This window comes from Pezoporus wallicus, unplaced genomic scaffold (assembly GCF_028554395.1).
Source record: "Pezoporus wallicus isolate ANWC-B61680 ecotype Strahan unplaced genomic scaffold, APGP_CSIRO_Pwel_v1 contig_8723, whole genome shotgun sequence".
Lineage (NCBI taxonomy): Eukaryota > Metazoa > Chordata > Aves > Psittaciformes > Psittacidae > Pezoporus > Pezoporus wallicus.
Window position 1 is genome coordinate 1,641,055 of NW_026635404.1, and position 22,055 is coordinate 1,663,109.

Below are 22,055 nucleotides of genomic sequence, written 5' to 3' on the forward strand. Positions count from 1 at the left end.
CACAGGAAGGGATCTGGTTACAGAGACCAAGCATGCCTTGAGATTTTGTGTTTGTCTCTAAAATGTTGCCTGGTTACCCCATAAACTATCACCAAACACTTAACACCATGAAGTGACGTGCAACAAACACCTCTAACCAGCGTAAGGGCGAGAGTGACAGGCACAAGTTTGTTTGCTGAGCACCCACCTCACTGTATCCTGACACACACAAACCAAGGGATTGCTGCAATAGCGCTGTTTATCCTACACTTCACCTCTACCTCCAGTTGTGCAACAACCTCTGCTGTGTACAGCTTAGTCATTCCCTCCTCAACACACATTCTGCAACTTCACCAACAGACAAGGGCAGCCCAAAGAAGCACGGTCAGTATTTTGCCAACAGGAACCCATTAAACATTCCAGTGAACTTCTGAAACAGCGTGTCTGTTGCCAGCACTACTGAGCTGACATTCCAAATTACAGAACCTGCAGTTAATCGAACCGGGACTGACTGTTAAAGGAACCTGACCATGCCCAAAGAATCTGATGCTTCATCTGCAGTCCTGATCCAGCTCCAGGGCAGCAGCACAAGAGGGACGTGGAGCTGCTGGAGCAAGTCCAGAGGAGGCCATGGAGATGCTGCGAGGGCTGGAGCAGCTCTGCTCTGGAGCCAGGCTGAGGGAGCTGGGCTGGGTCAGCCTGGAGAAGAGAAGGCTCCTGAAGGGGAGACCTGAGAGCAGCTCCAGTGCCTGAAGGGGCTGCAGGAAACCTGGAGAGGGGCTTGGGACAAGGGATGTAGGGACAGGCCAAGGGGAATGGCTTTAACCTGCCAGAGGGGAGACTGAGATGAGCTCTTAGGCACAAGCTCTTCCCTGTGAGGGTGCTGAGGCGCTGGCACAGGGTGCCCAGAGAAGCTGTGGCTGCCCCATCCCTGGCAGTGTTCAAGGCCAGGTTGGACACAGGGGCTTGGAGCAAGCTGCTCCAGTGGAAGGTGTCCCTGCCCGTGGCAGGGGTTGCAGCTGGATGGGCTTTAAACTCCCTTCCAACCCAAACCAGTCTGGGATTCTATGCACTGCATTCACTAACGCTAAAGGAGCTGGACAATATCATTGTCAGGTTCATCTCTTTGAGAGGTCTCAGGTGACTAGAAGGATGGAGACATCACAGGTATCTTCAAGAAAGATGAGAAGGATCACTGCACTATGCACTATGCTTCTAAAAGCAGGAATAAGCCTCTGGAGGTCAGAAATGCTCAAGGACTCTTTAGGGGATCACCATCCCTCAGCGTACCTTGATGCTGCATTTATCTTTTTCTCCTTGCTTTATCATCAGCCTATTCATCTTTGGACAGTTTTTACAGCCAACTCTTCTTGTCTTGAAACTGGCAGGCAATAACCTTGCAGAACCTCTCTTTGTCCTACCATGTGTGATGCTAATTCACACTAGAAGCAAGACCAAATCGAGGTGCACTCCACTGCCCAGGGGGATCCAGTGGCTTTGCTGTATCAGTGCTCAGACACTGTTTCCACAACCCGCTGCAAGCCCCCAGTGCTGCTCAGACACCAGTCCATGAAGAATTACGTCTGGACTCTCCCTTCAGCCCAATGCCAACAGCAGCACTGGCTTAAATCAACTTCCAATTCCCAGCTCTCCGTTTATCTGGAATTCCTCATAAAGCACGATACAAGACACAGATGGTGTCTACTCCATTTCCTCTACCTGGAAAGCAGCCTCAGGAAGCCTGTCAGGCTGAACTGCCACAAACCACCGCAGACAGACCAGGATTTCCCTCCTGCCTCTCTTGTGTACTTTGTCTCATTGCTCCAAGATACCTCCTGGTCTTTTGAAACTCACGGAATAGTTTGGGTTGGAAGGGACCTTCAAAGCTGACTTAGCCCAACCCCCTGCAATGAGCAGGGACATCTTCAACCAGACCAGGTTGCCCAGAACCACATCAGCCTGGCCTTGAACATCTCCAGGGATGGGGCATCCACCACCTCTCTGGGCAACCTGTGCCAGGGTTTTAGTACCCCTCAGTGAAAAGAATTTCTTCTTCACATCCAGCCTGAATCTGCCTCTTTTAGTTTAAACCCATCACAGCCCTTTAGGGAAGGGCCGAGAAAGCACCTTTCCTGTGTGAGGCAGAGGCATCGATGCAGAGGCGTTCCTGCTACTTGTGGAGTTAGAGTAACAAACGACATGGGTTGTTTGGTTTGGGGTTTTTCTGTAAAGCTGCTCTATCCCTCACTTTAACAGATGGGAGCCAAATGACAAGAGCCAGAGTCCAGCAGTACTTGCTGCCTGGCTGCAAAGGACGTTAATAATTACCAGGGGAAGCATAGCAGGGGTCAGGCAAGCCCCAGCCATGGTTGGCCCCACAGCACTCAGCGCAGGTATCCCCTGTGGGGCTGCAGAAGCTCCATGCCCTGCACAAAGCAGCATCCCCAGCATGATCCTGACCCACGGGTGCTGCACAGTCACGAGTGGAGCATGAGCAACATTGGCTCAAAATCACCCCCATTCCTAAAGAAACCATTGTGACATTTGTTTTAGAGGGGCAAGCCGGGCTGAGTCAGCATAACCAGAAAACAAATAGCTGTTAGACTGTGCCCTGCCCACTGAGGGGAACCGGGACAGCTTCTCACTGCACACCACAGAGCTGCAATTTGCTTTTCTCAGTCACGGAATCCCAGCCTGGTTTGGGCTGGAAGGGACCTAAAAGCTCCTCCAGTTCCAACCCCCTGCCACGGGCAGGGACACCTTCCACTGGAGCAGCTTGCTCCAAGCCCCTGTGTCCAACCTGCCCTTGAACACTGCCAGGGATGGGGCAGCCACAGCTTCTCTGGGCACCCTGTGCCAGCGCCTCAGCACCCTCACAGGGAAGAGCTTCTGCCTAAGAGCTCAGCTCAGTCTCCCCTCTGGCAGGTTAAAGCCATTCCCTCTGTCACTACCTGCCTTTGTTAAAAGTCCTCATGAGCCTTGCATAAGCTCAAACATGGGTTATATTTTCACTGGCCACCTTCCACTACCTTTATTAACTGTCATTCAGAGAAGCTTTAGGAAGTCTCACTTTGGAATTAACCCACTGTTGCTACGTTTGTGAGCAGAATTTAACAGGTAACGCATTCCTTCCCCAGCAAACCCATTCAAACGGGTATGGATCTCTAACAGGATGTGCAAACACCCCTCATCTATTATGCAATACAGATTTATTTAGCTTTTGGGAACAGGCGAGTGCTGCGGTTGTGGAGACAGGCAGAGGACGCAAGTCAGGCTTCAGCTTGGAGAGAGCCCAGAGAGAGCTGCACAGTCCCCAGGGCTGACCCAGGCAGCAGAAACCCCTCTGGCCAGGGGCAGCTACAACTGATGTGCCTGACTCAACGTCAAGGGCAGTGCCTGGCTCTCACACACAGGTTCAGTACAGCTTTGCTGAAGGGGGGAACGATCCCCAAGGCACCAACTTCTTAACGTGCTCCAGCCAGAGCTGCAGGGACTTGCTTATGCTGCTTGTTCCTCAGGCATTGGAACAGGCTGCCCAGGGCAGGGCTGCAGTCACCGTCCCTGCAGGTGTTCACACAGCGTGGGGACGAGGCCTCAGTGCCATGGGTTAGGGGTGGCCTTGGCAGGGCTGGGGAATGGTTGGACTGGGTGAGCTTAAAGGGCTTTTCCAACTGAGGTGACTCCAGGATGCTCAGCCTTCCCAATTCATGTTTTCCTAGTGGAAATGAGCAAAACAAACCCTTACACAGGCTGCCCCTACACTTGCTTTTCAGTTTTTATTTGAATGCTGCTTAGAAGGAGCCTCAGATTAGCAGCAGTTGGCAAAGCACAGCCTGGAACGGGTTTATTTGCACTGTCATAGGAGCGGTTTCGGTTCTGCACCCCTGCTCCAGTTGTTCTGTTTCCCATGTAGGACAGCTTTGTCTCAACAAAGATCATATTGTCAACTGAAACCACGACTCCAAGAGGTCCTTAACTGGAAGATGTGCCATGTAAGCTCACTCATTTAACTTGAGCTCTTCTTGCCAAACAAACAAGGAAGCACAAACCACTTAACAAAACCAGCTGCAAACTGTGCTCTAGTGGGCTCTTCCTAAGCTGCTCCCTTGCCCCCAAACTCGAAGTCTGAGAGAACAGCAAGGATGCTAACAGTACGTTAAAGACTGAGTCCAGCACAACCCCTTACCCCAGCAGGGTCAGCCACAGCAACGATTTTAACCCAGAACCCAGCAATAAGTTGCTCAAGTCAGCAATCTCCTGATGGGTATTTTCTAAGATCCATAAAAGCCCTTTGATGAGTATGTTTATCTGAAAAGATGTGAAGTCCCAAATTTGCTGTACAGACTCCTTATACCTCTGCTCTTCAGCAGCGGGCTCGATTACTTCTTCCACCCATTGAACACCACTGGAAGTTGTATAGCACTTGCCCAAGAACACGTAACAGCCACTGTTAGTCTCCTGAGATGTTTCAGGAGACAAAAGCTCATGAGTTTCCATCACTTCACATGCCCAAGTGTTCAGCTGGGCACGTGGTGAGCATGGACAGGTAGAGCACAGCCAAGTCCACACACCGGCAATGATCAGGATAATCATTTGTCTACAATTAAGATTTGGGAAGAATGGATACCTTCAGTGAACTGAGACAGGTCAAACATCGAAATCCTTTTCTCAAAGGCCCCAAGTTAATGCTTCCTCCTTATATTGCAAACAGTTTTCTGTTTGGTTTCATTCTGAGTAGTTCTTAAAGAGAAACACTGGCACAGGGTGCCCAGAGAAGCTGTGGCTGCCCCATCCCTGGCAGTGCTCAAGGGCAGGTTGGACACAGGGGCTTGGAGCAAGCTGCTCTAGTGGAAGGTGTCCCTGCCTGTGGCAGGGGTTGGAGCTGGAGGAGCTTTGAGGTCCCTTCCAACACAAACCAGTCTGGGACTCTACGATCTCCTCTCCCTGGGAGGAAAGACAGTGACCTTCATTTCTTTAAGGCCAAGAGAGCTTTTACTCCCATTCGCTCATGCACCCAACACAAGCATTTTCTTCTCCCAGTTGCCATCTTCCTAAACATAAGCAGCATATATTCCTTACGCTATTTCCAGTCAGTAATGCTTGATATAAGCCTAGTATCCCCTCAGAACCCTTACCCTTTCCCAGGCAAGGCATTTATGAACAAGAAGGATGAACATGGTGAATGCAGGTTCCATGGGGTTTTCAACAGTAATCCTGCCAAAGCACACAGAGCAGAAAACAGTGGACAAGACAGCTGAGTCTTTAACCAGCTCTGCATGTGCCTGAAGGCTTTTCCTCTCATGGCAGTTACTTGAGAGCCTCTGGTTAGGAGAGTTATCAGACTACTTTTGGAAAGCCACGCAGGCCATACCAGCCAGTCCTCATCCATACAGATTCATCCACAAACCGACACATCTGCAAGGCATGAGCTCTCTTTAGAAAACCCATTCAGAGTCTTTAGATATGATTACATGTGTATGAGTGATCCTCCAAAGGCTAATTTTACACTTTGAACAGTTTCTACCACCATGTTTGACACCACCCATGAGCAGATTGATCTTCAGACGCCCAGATCTGAAGAGGAATCACAAAGAGATGGGACCCAGCAGCTGACACCCGACACTTTGGTGCCCATCACCTGTGCCAGATGCTCCCATGCAGCTACTCCACCACCGACATGAAGAATTTGGCTCTTCCACAGTTTGCCACCATCATTTTTCTATTTACTGACCCCTCAGGTTGGGAGCGACTCCCTGGTATTTTCTTCTGAGGAGCATTCCCTGCCCGAGAGCTTCCCTGAGCAGATGCACATAAAGAGGTTTTTCCTGTTGCTTCTTCAGGATTTTCCTTCTCCACACCATTGGATGGCTCTGCCATCACTCTCAAAAAGCCTGAGAATAGAGTTTTAATGCCCCTGAGTGTTGAGAAAGGCACGAGCTTTGTGAAGCAGCACAGCTTCTCACCACTGAGGACGGTGCACCAAGTCTGTCAGGAGGACATAACCAGCCAAACACCCGAAAGTATTAAGCATGGAGAAGTGACAGGAAGCTAGAAATACACCGAGACATAAACTGGCAATGGGGGGGCGGATGCACCATCCTTGGAGGCATTCCAGGTCAGGCTGGATGTGGTTCTGGGCAACCTGGTCTAGTTGAAGATGTCCCTGCTCATTGCAGGGGGGTTGGACTGGATGAGCTTTGAACACAAACTCTTCTGTGATTCTGCGTGAGCCTTGGATTATTGAAGACAAAGAGCAGAACACCACCAGCACCTCACCACTTCTGCTGCACTTGCTACATGATAGAAATTGCTTCATGTTGCTTCCTTGTGAGACTATAACAAAGTAAAGACGAAGGGGGAGGAAAAAGGAGCTACTCCAATTGCAGTAGCAGCTATAGTGTAACTGAACTCCTCGTTCACAGACAAGATGATAGAAACCAGGCACTCTGCAAACACCAAAGCCCCTGGTGCAAGGCAACGTGCTGGCAAAAACAGAACACATTCCACTTTGTGTTGCACAAGCAATAATGTCTTGATGTGTGTCATCTGAAGGCAAAAGCCAAACAGAAAGGCATTATCCATTTCACAACTACCTCAAAATAAATGGAGTTTAATTTAAACTGAAGCTTCAGAGTAGAAGCAAGTGCTGGCTGAGCAACAAGCACAAAGTGATTCATCTCATGAGTGATTTCGTAAGTGGGATACACTTAGTCTTGAATTCCTGGCTGCAGGCTAGCACAGCCACAGCTCAATTCCGAGGCCAGCAGAGCACCTTTTAAACTGAAAATCATCATCAGTTGGTCAGAATATCAACAGAAAATACCTTGGAACTGGCTAATCTGCTACAGCCCTTCACAAGTGGGGAGAAAAGGCACCAAAGAACCCAAGAACTGGTGATGTAACTGTCACTCCTGCCTCGTTTTTAAATACCAGAAAGGCAGAAAACTTTGAGTCAACCACTTCAAGTTACACTTGGAAGCAACTGAGCCTTAACAAAGGCTGTTCACTGTAAATATCATCATGCCTAATTCAGCTGTAACCTTGAGGCTGGACACCAATGAAGAGCAGGGTTCCAAACACATTCTCACACAGAGAAAACCAAAGGTGGGGAACCCTTGTCACAAGTACCATAAAGCACCAGAACTTCCAACAGTAACAAAAGAGTTAAGGCACAATAGTCCACCTGAGTTCTAGAAACTAAGTTCAAGCATGTTCAATAAGTAATCAGCCCAATGTCAGTCAGAGATGGTCTAGTAAGGGGCAATGAAACTTCACAGTCACGGCAGCACAAACTTGGTACCAAGAGGCAGAAGAGAAAGGCGAGGGGAAGGAGCTCACGTACTGCATGAAAGGTTCAGCTGGCAGAAGCACTTATCATTGAGCTTCAAACACAATGAAGCAGAAAACTGCTTCAGCAGGATGGATTTCAGGGCCTGGCTACTTCATTTCTTGCTTCATGAATCTCTTTCCCTCCACTCAGCCATTAAGACCACTGTGTATCCCATTCCTATTGGTACCCACACCATCCAGATGTTAACGTTCCTGTCACCCAAGGATTTACATTCCACACCAGTCTGAGTGGACAAAGCGAACACCCAGCAATCGCAGTGTAACAATAAGATCTATAAATCCTTCCCATCAGGTGTACCAAGCAGCTGGTTCTGCTCAGATTCCCACCCTGCCCTTTGCAACTGGTTAAAAAGCTTTGGGGCATCTCCTGTAAATAAGGATGCAATGAAAATACCAAGACTATGAACTGCACATGCGAGAGGTTCCACATACACCCCACCTAACAGAGCACACTGCTCATCACTCCCAGGCTTCTGAAGTCTCAGAGCCATTTTTCCTCTTTTATTTGAGACTTAAGAGACCTTTAAAGAAAGGAGTTGTCACATTTTAGTGACAATTCTTTCCTTGCAGATCTTCAGGAGGACACCACATCCCCAAAGGGAGGGCTTAAGTCTAGATGAACTAAACATATAGATCAATCCAATGTTTTTGAGAGAGAAGGATTCCATCTGCAGGAAATACTGGCTCCTCCAACACCAAGTGTTCACGTATTACGCCGTTTCCGATAAACCTCCTCTGCAACAGGATTAAAGGCAGTCCTAAAATACCAGTGCTAATTCAGTGCTCATCAAGGTGTCTTCAGGGAAACAGGATAAAAAGGAGAGACTGAGCATAATTATACAAGAGGGATATTAGCACAAGCTGGTCTTTGGCAACAAAAAGCCAACAAGTTTTCCTTAATATTTCTTCCAAAGCAGGTTTAAAGGTCAATGAATAAAGAGGTGTAATCAAACAATACCATGCTGCCTCTAGGAGTGCAGTGGCAGAATGGGGAGGAGGGAAAAGGCAAAGCAAAGTATGGGAAAAGCACTGACAAAGAACATCAGTGCTACGTTCACCCAAATCACCTCCCCTTGCTGGTAAAGCAGTCCTGACTGAGCTCTCAGACCTGCAGAAGCTCTTTCCTTACAGAAAACCCTAGCCCCTCTCATACCTTCCTCTTCCTACTGCCTCTAACTTTTAGCAGCACAGAAGAACACCAGCAAGTCTTGCAAATTGTATTACCAAACAGAATTAAGGTCACCATTGTCACAGGGATTAGGAAACCAGTTCCTTACGGCCATGTCAAGTGCCCAGCAGCAGTGGAAAGCTCAGCCTAGTGCTCCTCTGTGCAGCTCCAACCCTCCCTAGCTCTGCATGTGCCTTCTGTCTAGGGCTGAACTACTGCACTATACCTAAAAGCCCCTGGGTTATGTGTGCTCCTCCCTGCTTCACCACAAAGAGAAAATGAAGAGGAAGCAGAGGAGAAACCCACTAACCCCCCTGTGCTACCAGCCCCTGCCACCCTACTGCTTTGAGGGAGGGCAGGGGAACTGCAGTGTGTGCAGCTGAACTGCACCTCATCCTCTGCTGAGGTCAAGGCTCCAGGTAATGAGTCTCTTCCTGACAAGACATCCTGACTGCCACGGAGCATCCCCGGAGCCTCGCTGCTGTTCGCCCTGATTGGGTTCACACTCCAGCTTTACAAGTCCTGCAGGAAAGGCAGCACCTCCGAGATCAAGCACTCCAGGTTTGCCTTTCCTTGCACAACTTGCCTCCGATCCCTGGTGCTCCACAACCAAACCACCGCAAACCACTCCTGGAGCTCCTGGCCAGGGCATTCCTCAAGCAGCAGCTGGATGGCTGAAGCCAGCACTGCTTCCATCCAACCTTTCCCCAGCAGTGTGCCGTGAAGTGCAGTGCTCTCCTTGTATCACTGCTGCAACAACACGGAGCATTTCCTGCAACATGTAAGACAAGGAATAACTACTTCCTTGTAGTTAATCCCGTTTTAAGCAGCAGAAAACAATGAATAGTTAAAGACCAAAACACCTTTAGCTTTCAACCTAAACCCACAATCTCTATTCGTTGTGCAAGCACAAATAATAAATATACACAACTTCAGATTAGCAGAAGCTTGAAGCTGACCTCTGACCATCCATGCTCTGAAGTAAAGGTATGAGAGCATTAATATACTGCGTAAATTTACTCACTGTGCCTGATTACCAGCACAGAAAACCTGTGTTTTAAGACATCAGGGTGCTCAGTGCCAGCTCAGGTCCAGGTATCTGTTAAATCCTGTGAACATCCCTGGCAAACACCTAGAAAATCACTAGTTTGTGATTAGCTCCAAGGCAAATAATGTGTTCATACCGAACAAGATACCACTGCACAGGCCCAGGAAACAGCCACTTCACTGACCTGAATTAGTGGCCAAGACATTTCTACAAGGGTACGGTCACGCTATCCAAAGGAACTGCATTCCTGTGGTTTCAATTTCACGTATGAATCCTAATAATTAAACTTTAGATGTCAAATACTGGGAACACAGAGTCATTCCTATCAAAAGAAACCTGTAAACATGATGTAATAGCAACAGCATGACTTGCAATGATACTCGAAAACCTCACTTTCCCTATCTCACTCTCCTACCACCCCACCTCCCACAGCAACTGCATGCAGAAAGATGGACATGAAGTGGAGGAAGAACAGTTTTACAACTGTAACTTTGTGTTAGTAACTCAAGAGCAAAACCATCTCATCCAAGAATTATGCTGCAAATAAATGCCAGCAGAGACCTCTGACACCTTGACCTGAAACACTGGCATTAATCTCTGGAGCCCTCAACACAAGAGGGACGTGGAGCTGCTGGAGTCCCGAGGAGGCCAGGAGATGCTGCGATGGCTGGAGCAGCTCTGCTCTGGAGCCAGGCTGAGAGAGCTGGGCTGGGTCAGCCTGGAGAAGAGAAGGCTCCTGAAGGGGAGACCTGAGAGCAGCTCCAGTGCCTGAAGGGAAACCTGGAGAGGGGCTTGGGACAAGGGATGTAGGGACAGGCCAAGGGGAATGGCTTTAACCTGCCAGAGGGGAGACTGAGATGAGCTCTTAGGCAGAAGCTCTTCCCTGGGAGGGTGCTGAGGCGCTGGCACAGGGTGCCCAGAGAAGCTGTGGCTGCCCCATCCCTGGCAGTGTTCAAGGCCAGGTTGGACACAGGGGCTTGGAGCAAGCTGCTCTAGTGGAAGGTGTCCCTGCCCGTGGCAGGGGTTGGAGCTGGAGGAGCTTTAAGGTCGCTTCAACCCAACTGTGATTCTCAAACAGCTGGTTCTTGATTACAGACCTATTGCTACTAGCCAAAAGTTTCTGATAAACTTTTTCTGTTCCATCAGGTACAGATTGAGTCCAGCAATGCACAGAGCACAGTTGTAAGAGTAAGGACTTTTTCTGCATTATGTTAAACCCTCAGCTGGCAGGGAGATCCTAGGTCTCCCCACCAAATTCTAGGCACACTCAGTTGACCACTGATAACCAGAAAAGAAGTTGAATGCTGTAATAAGACGAGTATTATTTGTTGCTTAAATGACTACAAAACCCAAGCTGTAGCTGCAGGTTTTATTTATACAAAAACTTCCTTTCTGCTCTCTAAAGTGTCCCTGTCCCCACAGCAGGCCCCATCTAGGGGCTTTGCAAGCAGAGGGACCAGCACTGAGCAGTGCTAGTGCCAGAGCTCTCCAGTCACCAGTCATCCTCATCACCACCCATCACTGTTTCACAAGACTCTGTAAAGCCTGGGTGACTCTATAGACTCACCAATACAAGTAGCAGAGAGTCATACTTCATGCAAGTCTCTCTCCAGAAGCCATCTGCACACCACCTTCCTCCTAAAGGAAGCAATGTCTGTGAAGAGCATCACTAGTCCCCTACAAGTAGCACTGTTATCCCCTTCCTCTGCTCCAGCCCAAGAAGGTAAGAACAGTTTGCTTAGTAAAGTAGTTGCCAAGCACAGACCTGCTAATGCCTCTTCTAGAGTTTTTACTCATCCTTGCCAGTATGGCTGAAGGAAGAACATCAGCAGAGAGGGCACTGGCTGACTGCAGTCACTTGCCATAACAGACAGTGAGTAGCTCCATACGGAGGGCACCAGAAACACAGGTTTAGTTAACCTTGAAGAAGTTACTCCCCAATGAACAGATCCTGTTGCATTGCTATCACCTATTCCTATTCCAGTCTATGGCTTCATTCTTTCAAATTAAAAGAATTCATCACAAAAAGACAGATTTGACACAAAATACAAACTTCCATCTAGGAGTGTGGTGGCAAGAAAACAACTGTAACCAAACATACACCATCATGTGAAAATGTTCTTCATTTCATCATCCAAAAATAGCAACATTTGTGCATGCAGCGGGATCTCCAGAAATGGAAATCAGCAGGAGGCTGGTGTGGGAACACACACCGAGCACCTGCAGCACAAAGCTCCTGACATTGACTGACTGCATCAGAGGACACTGGGCACAACTTCCAAAGCTATTGTGCCTTTGGAGTGGGAAGCCCTTATCCACAAGCCACTTGAGATTGCCAAGAATAGACTCCTTGAAATAATCTCAAGGTTTGCTCCATTTTTCCACATACACTTGTTATTAGGGATCCTCTCATCCCAGCTGTTAGAAGCTGCTGTTCTGGTCAGGAGGACCTACTTATTCTTTCCTGAAACCGCATAAAAACAGAGCTCCAAATGCCCACTGAGAAGCCTCACTCTCAGTGGCCCAGACTTGCTGCCCTTCCATTGCTTGCCCCCTGCCTCACCCTGCTCAGAGGTGATGGCGATGGGTTTCTTTCTGGGGTGAAAGAGCACTCAGCAAGCTCTGGTTTGTAATTAAGCAGCCCTAAAGACAAAGGCACAACTGAAGAAACAAAGGCTTACAGCAATTTACTTCAAGCCAGGAAATGTCTTTTTAAAGACATTTACATTTAAATGGTTGGTTTACCTGGTAGCAGAAAGAGTTTGCTTAGTGAAGGAGGCCAAACAGCTTTTAACCTACTTCTGTAGACATCTGCACCAGGTCTAGGGCAGAAAATGGTCTTCCTTATCCATGCTTCTCTGGATACAACATGCTGGAGTTCCCCCATCAGTCCAACAGGCATTGAGATAGGAACCAACATGGGAGAGCAGGAACAGGACTCCCAACCCACGGTGCCAGAAGAGCTGCTGCACAAACTCAGCCCCATGTGTTTTACTTCACCACATTTACACGATGCCAGACTCAGAGTTTGCAGATTTGCCAGCACAGCCTTGAGGCCAGAACTCAAAGCACGTGCCCACCATAAGCTCACCCTGTGCTCTACCACTGACATGACCTATGCCAGCTCAGAGGAAACAGCTAAACAAGCCTTTGAGGTTCAGCATTTCCCTGGCCTCCTCTTGAACCCAAACCCCCAGATGTGTCACTGTCACTTCAGATTATTCATCAGCTGCCAAAACACCAACATTTTGATTGAATTAGAGACAAGTCATGCACATACTTTAGCTTTCCCTTTCCAACCACACGTTTCCACTCCTAATGTCACTCACAGCCAGTGCACTAACATCTTCTGACATGGATTTTGTTTCCTTAGGGAGGAAGTATCTCCACTGCACCTTTTCGTGCCACCACCTGGCACAGTGCACTTCCTACCCACTATTCTGACAGTTCAAGGTTGTAAATCAGGAAGCTTCCCCCTCTTTGAGAACTAGAAAAGATTCTGGTTGTGTTCAAACTCCCTCTGTAGCTGGGTAACAGAGCTCCTGAGTTTTAGGTTCATCCCAGACAGTTGGCATCTAACTATTCAGTACCATTTAAGCAGGTCTTACCTTGCAGCATGCATCTATATGCAGACTCCGATATTGCATAAATGTGGGGTGGCATTTCATGGCGCTTCTTCCCTCTGTACATCTCGATGATGTTCTCTGAATAGATCGGGAGGTTCTTGTAAGGATTTATCACTACACAGAACAGCCCGGAATAGGTCTGAAGAAAAACACACACAAAGAGGTCTCTCAGTAAACGGTGCTGAAATAAAGCCAGAAAGAGCAGAAAACTTTTTCCCAGGTTCTATAACATTTCCCCTAACATGAAATTGAGCCCTTGCTGTGGAGTGACTCAAAGTACAGGCTACATTCAAATTACTGCTTTCGAGCTCTCCTAAAACACTTTAATTACCTACATAAAAAGTCATTTAAAGACAATAAATGTGAGTAAATACGAAGTGAAGCATCTGGTCTCTTTCCCACAGGCATTTAAATCTCCCTTGCTTGCCAAGTTACAGGATTTAGGGACAACTTCTGATGCTCAATTCCTTCAGTAAAGAGTGCAAAGTTAGTTTATCATTTGTGAAGGAACCAAAAACCTCCATTACTCCAGTAAATAATCTGGACAAGGAAAAAGCCCATTTCCAGCCACCACTATCCCTGCTATCCTACTGTGTTCTCTTATCTGCCTGTCTCTCCTACTCATCAGCCTCTCAACCCCAAAGCAGACATCTCATGGAGACATCACTCCCCACTGCACATGTTCCATGGTCAGCTTCTAGAGCTGATCCTCAACTGAAGGGCCCAGGTCTACTATAATATCTAGAAATTTGAGAACTTTTCACATTCCTCATCCTATTGACTCTTATTGACACATTATCTTCCATCACCTAAAGGGACTCCAGGAAAGCTGGAGAGGGGCTTTGGACCAGGGCCTGCAGGGACAGGCCAAGGGGAATGGCTTTAACCTGCCAGAGGGGAGACTGAGATGAGCTCTTAGGCAGAAGCTCTTCCCTGTGAGGGTGCTGAGGCGCTGGCACAGGGTGCCCAGAGAAGCTGTGGCTGCCCCATCCCTGGCAGTGTTCAAGGCCAGCTTGGACACAGGGGCTTGGAGCAAGCTGCTCCAGTGGAAGGTGTCCCTGCCTGTGGCAGGGGTTGGAGCTGGAGGAACTCTAAGCTCCCTTTCAACCCAAATCATTCTATGAAAAGGTGCCCAGTTCTTTCCATAACCGCTAGAGGTTCTGGAAAGACAAATAGAAGATGATATCTGAATTGAGTCAGGAGCACCACTGGTAAGGAAAAGGAACTTGGGTTTATGCCAGATATCCTGACATGAGGACATCTTATGATCTCACAGGAAAATAATCACTCTGCTTTGGTCAGATCTGCTGGGTGATAAGTGCTGCAGTGCCTCACCCAGCCAAGCACCCTGGCAATAAGGTATTTATTTCTCAAGAGAAAGGAAACCGATGTTATCAGAGCAACTGACCCAAGCACAAAGAACAACTCGGTCATTAACTCCAGGTAAGCAGGGCTCTGTTGGCAGTGGCACTTCCTCCTCTGCCTCCCTTCCAGCCACATCCATACCACCATCCTCTTGCCCACCTCAGTGCCCTCAGAGTAACTCACCGAGCTTTATGGCACTGAGGATGAACTTCAGAAAGAATTGGTCAGGGAACCGGAGCTGTTACCAACCAAACTCACCCACGGTCTCTAGTGATAGCACCAGGGGGAGGGAAGGCAGGACCTTGTGTGGTACAACTGAGCAAGGAGCCTATTAACTGGTAAATGGTGGATCCCCATTCCTAGCCAGCATCCCCCCGCTGCACTCATCCGAGGTCACCCACACTCATCTATGACCACTACCCATGACATGAAGGCATCAAGAATTACCACAAGCCTGATTTCCATTCTAGTCTGCAAATTAAGGAAAACCAGAAGGCACACATTCACGAAGCCTGCCGTGTGATTCCAGCTCAGAAATCACTGACCAGCCCCTCTGCTGTGTTTCTCCAGACCAGCCCCATCTATGAAGCATCCCCCTCCAAATACTGCTGCCTGCAAACGAGATCTGGACACGAGCCGAAGGATTCACACAGCCGAAGTCCCAGCACACAGTAATGGCACAACCATTTGGTGGTGCAGCAGACCTCCAGCATGGCTCTGCACTCCCACCCAGCTGCACTTCTGAGCCCTGGTCTGGTTTTCATCCACCAGCTTTAGATACTTGCCAGTCACCTCTGTGGCTGCTGGTCCACACCTTACTGCGGCAATGCCTGATGGCCGAGCCATGCGGTACAGTGGCATGTACTGGCTGCATGACAGCTACCCTCTCCCAAGGGCAATACCTGTTTGTCTGCAAACTCATCTAAAGCTTTTATCAGTTGCTTTGGACCTTCCATGGCCACAAAAGTAGTTGGGCTTTCCCTTAGAAAACACTGTCCTTCCCCAGACATGAACAAACTGATCTGGTAAGTAAAAAACACCCACTAATAAAGTGTAAGTGGTAGGACAAAACCAGCTCCTTGCAGACCATCCTTCCCTCCTCCCCCAGTGCTTCAGCATCTTTTATTTCACAGCATGGTTTGGGTTGAGGGGACCTTAAAGCTCATCCAGCTCCAACCCCTGTGTCCAACCTGCCCTTGAACACTGCCCCATGCCTCCTGTTCTGCAGTACATGGACTCTGCTGAAGGATCAAGCCCTGAGGAGCCACAGTAACCAGCCAGCCTGGCTGAAGAACCAGACTTCATTAATCTTTCAGCTGACAGAGGTAGATACTTACATTACGAACTCAAGGGCAAGTAAAGATGCTTATTCACCTTCAGCTGCAAACAAGCCAGTGATGGAAACCCCCCGGTCTGCTTTACTGAGGAACAGGACATAGACAACCTCAACCAGCAACAAGGCACGTTGGAACACACGCTCTCTAGGCAAAGCTCCAGACAGAAACAGGAGTGCACTGATAGAGGTTCATTGTACAAACCCTCCTTCATGTCACTAATTGTGGAGTTTTCATGTTTCCAGATGCCTACAAGCCTTTATCCAGTAGTATATCATTTAGTAATTTGGATTTTGGTAAGCTACGCCAGGCTGTAGAGTTCAGGCTCCCAATGCTGGCCTTTGAAAACAACATTATGTTCTCAGCAATAAGCTGCTTGAGATACATGTAAGCAACAGAGATACACCTAAGTGACCTACTGGCACATGGGGAGTGCGTTACTTCCAAGTGGAAGCACACAGGAATTTAGGTTCTAAATTTGGACCACGGGCTCCAGAGCAAGAAAGGCTTTCATGGCCTGTCTTCCCTTAAACCCTCCACGGCATGTACACCTATGGTGGTAGTATCAAAAGCCTTGTTATGATTCCTTAGATGTAACAACTCAGCTTCACATCAAGGAAGATGCTATTTGTGACCACTGGGTTGGTTCCTCCCACTGCAGCAGCAAAAGGCCTCTTTAAATCATCACTTCAGAGCACATGAGCAAGATGCAGGTAAATTTGGGGTATCTGTAGCACCCGGGCTCAACAGTCCTCTCCAGCCCTTGAAATACAAAGTGACAGATTTCCTCTATTGCTACATCAGCAATTAAGCTGAAGTAAGCATCAAGACATCTCCCATTACCACCTGAAATACAACCCAGCAGTTTCTAGCCTAGAAAGCAGTATGTGTTTTAAGCAGTACCTCATATCCTCCTGGGGTAAAGCACCTTCTCCAGATGGGTAACTTGCATCCTCATAGCCTTTCCCTGTCTGGTGTCACTTCCTGAGCTTATGGACCCACCCAAGACCAGCCTGACCTGGTTTTCTCATGTACCACCTTTTCCCTCTAAAAGAGGCAGTTATCCCTTATAACCTCAAGCCTCAATGAAGGGCAGGCAGCTCTTCAATGTCAAAGGGGAAGGCAGTGATGCTGTGGCTGGGGTAGAACATATCCTCTGCTCTGCAGGGCAGCTGTAGCACACAGCAGCTATGACCCACCTTGCCAATGAGGGCAAGGAACCCCCTGCAGAGTACTGGGAAACCCGGCTCTGCCAGAGCCCCGGATCAAGAGCCACTGACCATTACTCAGGGCCACTGAGGAGTAAAATCTGTGCACAAGAAGAAGAGAAAGGGAAGGAGCATAACACATACACACGCTATTAAAGAAAAAGCACAGCCCAAGCGCTAGAACACCTGCCTACAGATGTTCTCTGCAGCTAGCACTGAGTTCACCGGTGCTGTATTGTCACATTTACAACCTTCGGTTACGTGCTCAAAGAGAGAAAACCCAACGCTGGATCAGCAGTGCGGGGTATACCCCTGCTCAGGCTGCTCCAACCCTGACAGCCAGCCTCAGTGTCACAGCCCCCAGACAGCAGCACTGCTGCAGCAAGTGCTGAAAGGTAAAACTTGATCTGAGGTTGCACCAGAGCCAGGAGAGTATTAATATCCTTCCACAAGGATAGCTGCTTGCCTTACAGTGGCTATCCCAGCCTGGGACACAGGCAGAGAGTGTCAGGGGGTGTCTGCAGCACAGAGCACCCTGCTGGGAACTGAAGCAGGAGCCCATAACCTAAATTATTGCACCTTTGAGGCTGCCAAGTGACCGTTTTTCACAGAAACAGAGTATTTGACAAGAACATGCACTTTTTCATACCTTGCCTGAGGCCAAGGAGGACATGGAGTCACCTCCCTGAAACCCCTCAGACATTCCACACAAAGCAGAACCCCACACAGGCCTCTGAACCCGCTCATATTTATGAGCCTTCCAAAAAAATCAGAGTTCATTTAGAACCACTAGTGTCAAAGCAGCCCTTACAATATGAACCCAGCTCTTCTTCTGCCATAGCAGGTACCAGATCTGGAGACTGGTTTGTGTTAAGGAAATGATAAAATTAAGTAACAAACTCTGCTTCTTACATGTTTTTTCAATGCCAGTCTTTGATACTCAGTAATGGGAAACATTCCCAATAGGACCAGAGGGAAAATTAAAGCAATTAGACTACAGGAGCTTAGATAATAACATAGATTGTTCCAGGTTATGCTCTGGCCTCACAGGAGGCAGCAGCTCAAGCGAAGAAACAGCTCCTCAAGCACAGTTTTGTAAGAGCTTCCACCCACAGCAGGCTCTGGAACTGGGAACTACAGCATCTCTCTCATTCTTTCCTTCTTCTGCCCCAATAAAAGGGAAAGTACACCAAAAAACACAAGCAGCACAGTGCTGCAGGTGAATTACAGGGGTAACACTTGTAATTAACAGATACCTGCTGAAGGATTTTTAACTGCACAATAGTAAGCATGTTTTCCACTTGACTGGTAGAAAGAAAACCCAGCAGGCAGATACATGGAGTGCAACCACGAGCAGCAAAGCTCCAGGAGTGCTCAGCCTTACTTTGACAAGGTCTGTGCTAAAAAGCAAGCAGAGGAGTGGGCAGAGAAGATACTGCCGAGCCCACGGGGGTTTGGAGGGCTTGGAAGTTGAATCTAACCCTTTCCTCAAGAGCTTCCCACCTTTTTGCCCTTCCCGAGGGAAGGGCAGAACCAGTCATCTCCAGCTTGACTTCACCTACACACACCCCTCTTACAGCACGCGTCCCCACTTGACACTTCCTAGCTCAGTAGCCAGAGCACCCGGGGATCATCCCATGTAGAGCCACAGCAAGGCAAGAGGCCATCTGCATACTGACAGGGGTTCACAGAAGCCAAGTGGGTGAGAAATTCTATTAATTTTAATCCTTTTGACTGGAAGAGACCAGGAAGCAGTTAAGTGTAACTGCAGTGATTTATGGGAGTATCAGCAAGCGACGTGCAATCAACTGTGGGCAATGGACTTCCTCTAGGAGAGCCGGGATGAGAACCACGTAGCAACAGCTGCATTTCTTTTTCACATGATTTTCATAAAGCCCACTGGATTTTTAATATCTTTGGGTTTACTGCGGCTTAATTACACCCAATGTCTGAGGGAGCAACAGCTCCATCCCATCCTGGTGCACCCAGTACAGGAAGGGAACTGCTGTTTGCACAAGACAGACTTTGGGGCCCATGGTATCTGATTATCTGTTCAAGCTGAAAGAAGACTCACACATTTACAGACCCATTGAGCAGAAACCTGCCATTTACCCAGGAGCTCTTCACATTCTACTCTGCACTCACCACTCAGACCATTAAAGCACAGCCATCTGTAACCGAGGTGTCCCACATCTCTGAGGAAGCAGTAAGGCGAGTCGAAGCTCTGCAGGATCCATACTGTCAGTGTCTGCTACTGCCCTGAGCCAGAAACCCAGCTTGGATTAACAATACTTCTGTTAACAAGTTGAGCATAAGGCCATGTTTGTACATAGCATATAGGAACACACCAACATTTTAAACATGCCTTCCAAGGGAAACGGGAGAGTCCTGGCCATCAAAAGAGTTCCTGACACAAAAGCAAAGCTTTAAATTGAGGGGGAAAAGTGTCACCTAACCCTGACTTCAAAGTACTAACAGTCAATAGCTTATTCACTGCAATTCCAGCCAGTAACTGCAACACCAAGAACAAGTTACTTTCCATTTAAGCAGAAATGAGACATTCACATTCCTGATCTAGGCAACCAGTTGCCCTTCGATTAACTGAAATGCTTTTGATAGACTTCAAAATTGAAAATACCACGAAATTTCTATCCAGACTGCTACCCACTAAAGCTCTGAAACACTGCTTGGAGCGCTCAGGAACCCTCCTGACCACTTGGCTTTTTGCAGCTCTAGCACTGGTACAGCACATGTCAAACAGAAGAGAATCACCTTGCTCTGAAGTGAAAGAAAAGGGATCACATTCTAACTGGCCACGCTCTCTTCCAAGTGCAGAGAAACCTAAATGGGAAAACCCAACTTAAATACTTCAAAATACTGACAGTTCTTCCCTTCCCATCAGCTCTAGGAGTCAAACTGGGCAATAAACTTGGGAATAGAAGCCCGATTTTGAACATAAGTGACGTGCCTATATATAAGCTTTCTGAACAGACACCAATATATTGTTGATATTGAAGTGCAGAGAGATCAAGATGGAGAAAACGCTTCTTCCTACACCAGAAACTCCTTTGCAGCTTCCACGCTCTTTGCGGCTCTCCATCACAGCACTTCAGTACTCCTCCCCTCCAGATTGTCAAGAGCAGCATCTGCTCTCCTAGCACTTTATTTTCAGACTAAATCCTCCTCCTCCTTGCTTGTCACCTCCCCTCACTCCCACCCCTGCCCACCAACACCGCAGACCCATTTCAAGCGGCTCCCTTTTCCCAGGGCTCCAACTGAAGGTGACAGCTAGAGCTCAGCCAGCCAAAGGCACCTCTTCCGCTGGGCTTCACACTCCCCAAAAGCCTCTGCACCGTGAACAGAACCCCTACAGCTCACAGCACAGTGGCTTAAAAACCCAAGGCAGGGCTCTCCTACATTCAAACGCTGTATTGGACCAGGAAGGATTTGAAAGCAGGTAGATGAGAAACCCCAAACCTCATGAAGTGGTGAGAGGGAGAATGACTGGAGCAGTAACCTTGCCTATCACAGCTTGTCACAAAGCATTAAGGCAACAGCAGTCTTGAGAACTTCATGGCATTCAAGGCTGATGGGCCCTTAACATCCACTCTTTCCAGTGGATGTCTCCCATTCATTGTCTGACTCAAAGCTTACTTCCTCCCCAGGAAATCATACTTTGCTGACATGACTTAAGCAGAAACCAACATCCAGGGCTGACAGCCAGAAGTTCTCACAACGGCTTTTTACACACAGGGCTTTTAACAGTAAAGATGTTTCCTCACTCAGGCTGCAGACCTTGGTGGTGACCCAAACCCTCTAACAACCAGACTCCCTTCTTAAAGCAATGCCCCCAGAAAGAGAGCTGGAACCCAGTGCACCACAGCATAAGGATGTAACAGAACCACCACAAAACCACTCTGAGCAAAGTCATATTTATTCCGTATCTTCAAAGGACCTCCTAAGCCCTTGGGCATTCCTCCTGGGTACCCTTACAATGAACTACCTCCGGTTTCTGATCTACAGCTATGAAAGATCTTACTAAACACACTGAAGTACTGTTCATGCTGTATTCATGTTCACCACTCTAAAGCAGAGCAGGCAGAAGAGTGAAGTTGTAGATGAAGCTGAAGAATTGACAGTTCACAAGCATTTAAAGTAATAAACCCATGAGAAGCTGTCACTAGAGCATGACATGAGACATCAAGTTAGAGTGACTCAAATGATACATCCCTGCCATGAGAAACGCTGGTATCCCTAGAAAAGCACAGCACTTGGAAAAATCCAGCCATGAAACACAAGGAGGAGTGAAAACTCCTACCAAAGGTAGGAGTGATGAGAAAAGTAATGAGAAAAAACTGCTGTAGATGGCTGCACCTTCACAGAACCAACACTTGCCCTTGACAGAAACCAAGACACAAACATGAGCAGAGACTCAGGTTCTGCAGTATCGTGTTTAGTAATTGACAGCTTAAGGAGAAAAGCCTGAGTGCAAGAAGATCTTAAGGTCCTTTCCAACCCTAACTATTCTAAGATCCATGATCTACAACAGGTTTACCATTCTCAGTGATGAATATCTATGTATCTATCTATACTTCAAAAGAATCTACAACGATATTGCAGCTTCTCTAGGAAAGAATTCCTTTTTAAACACATTCTGCAATTATACTCAAAATGAAGCTTGTGGCAAGAGATGGAATAGGTGATGTTAAAGTGGAACAAGAATGGAGTTATTTCACCTCCAAAGCAAAACCAGGATCACTACAGTCTACAGCCATTCTTCCCAGCAGCTCTTGCCCAAGTCCTGACCTCCTGTGCTGACATGAAGAGAGCAGAAATAAAGACAGGTCCCAGCATGGACATCATGCTTTTTATACAAGCCACTGCTCTTCCCCATTCTCCATTTACATTCATTACCACAGCACAGCACCAACACAACTCGGAGCCCAGGATCATGCCACCTGGCAGATGCTGGAAATG

General features: G+C 47.9%; 1 protein-coding gene across 4 annotated transcripts in view; it reads right to left on the reverse strand.

The window, feature by feature from the left end:
* MYH10 (myosin heavy chain 10) overlaps window positions 1–22,055 on the reverse strand; it is a 93,158-nt gene that overhangs the window by 65,204 nt on the left and 5,899 nt on the right. For all 4 annotated transcript variants that reach the window (XM_057423516.1, XM_057423499.1, XM_057423507.1 and 1 more), the window contains exon 3: window positions 13,154–13,310. In XM_057423516.1, coding sequence (XP_057279499.1) covers window positions 13,154–13,310 — 157 coding nt within the window. The remainder of the gene's footprint in view (window positions 1–13,153; window positions 13,311–22,055) is intronic.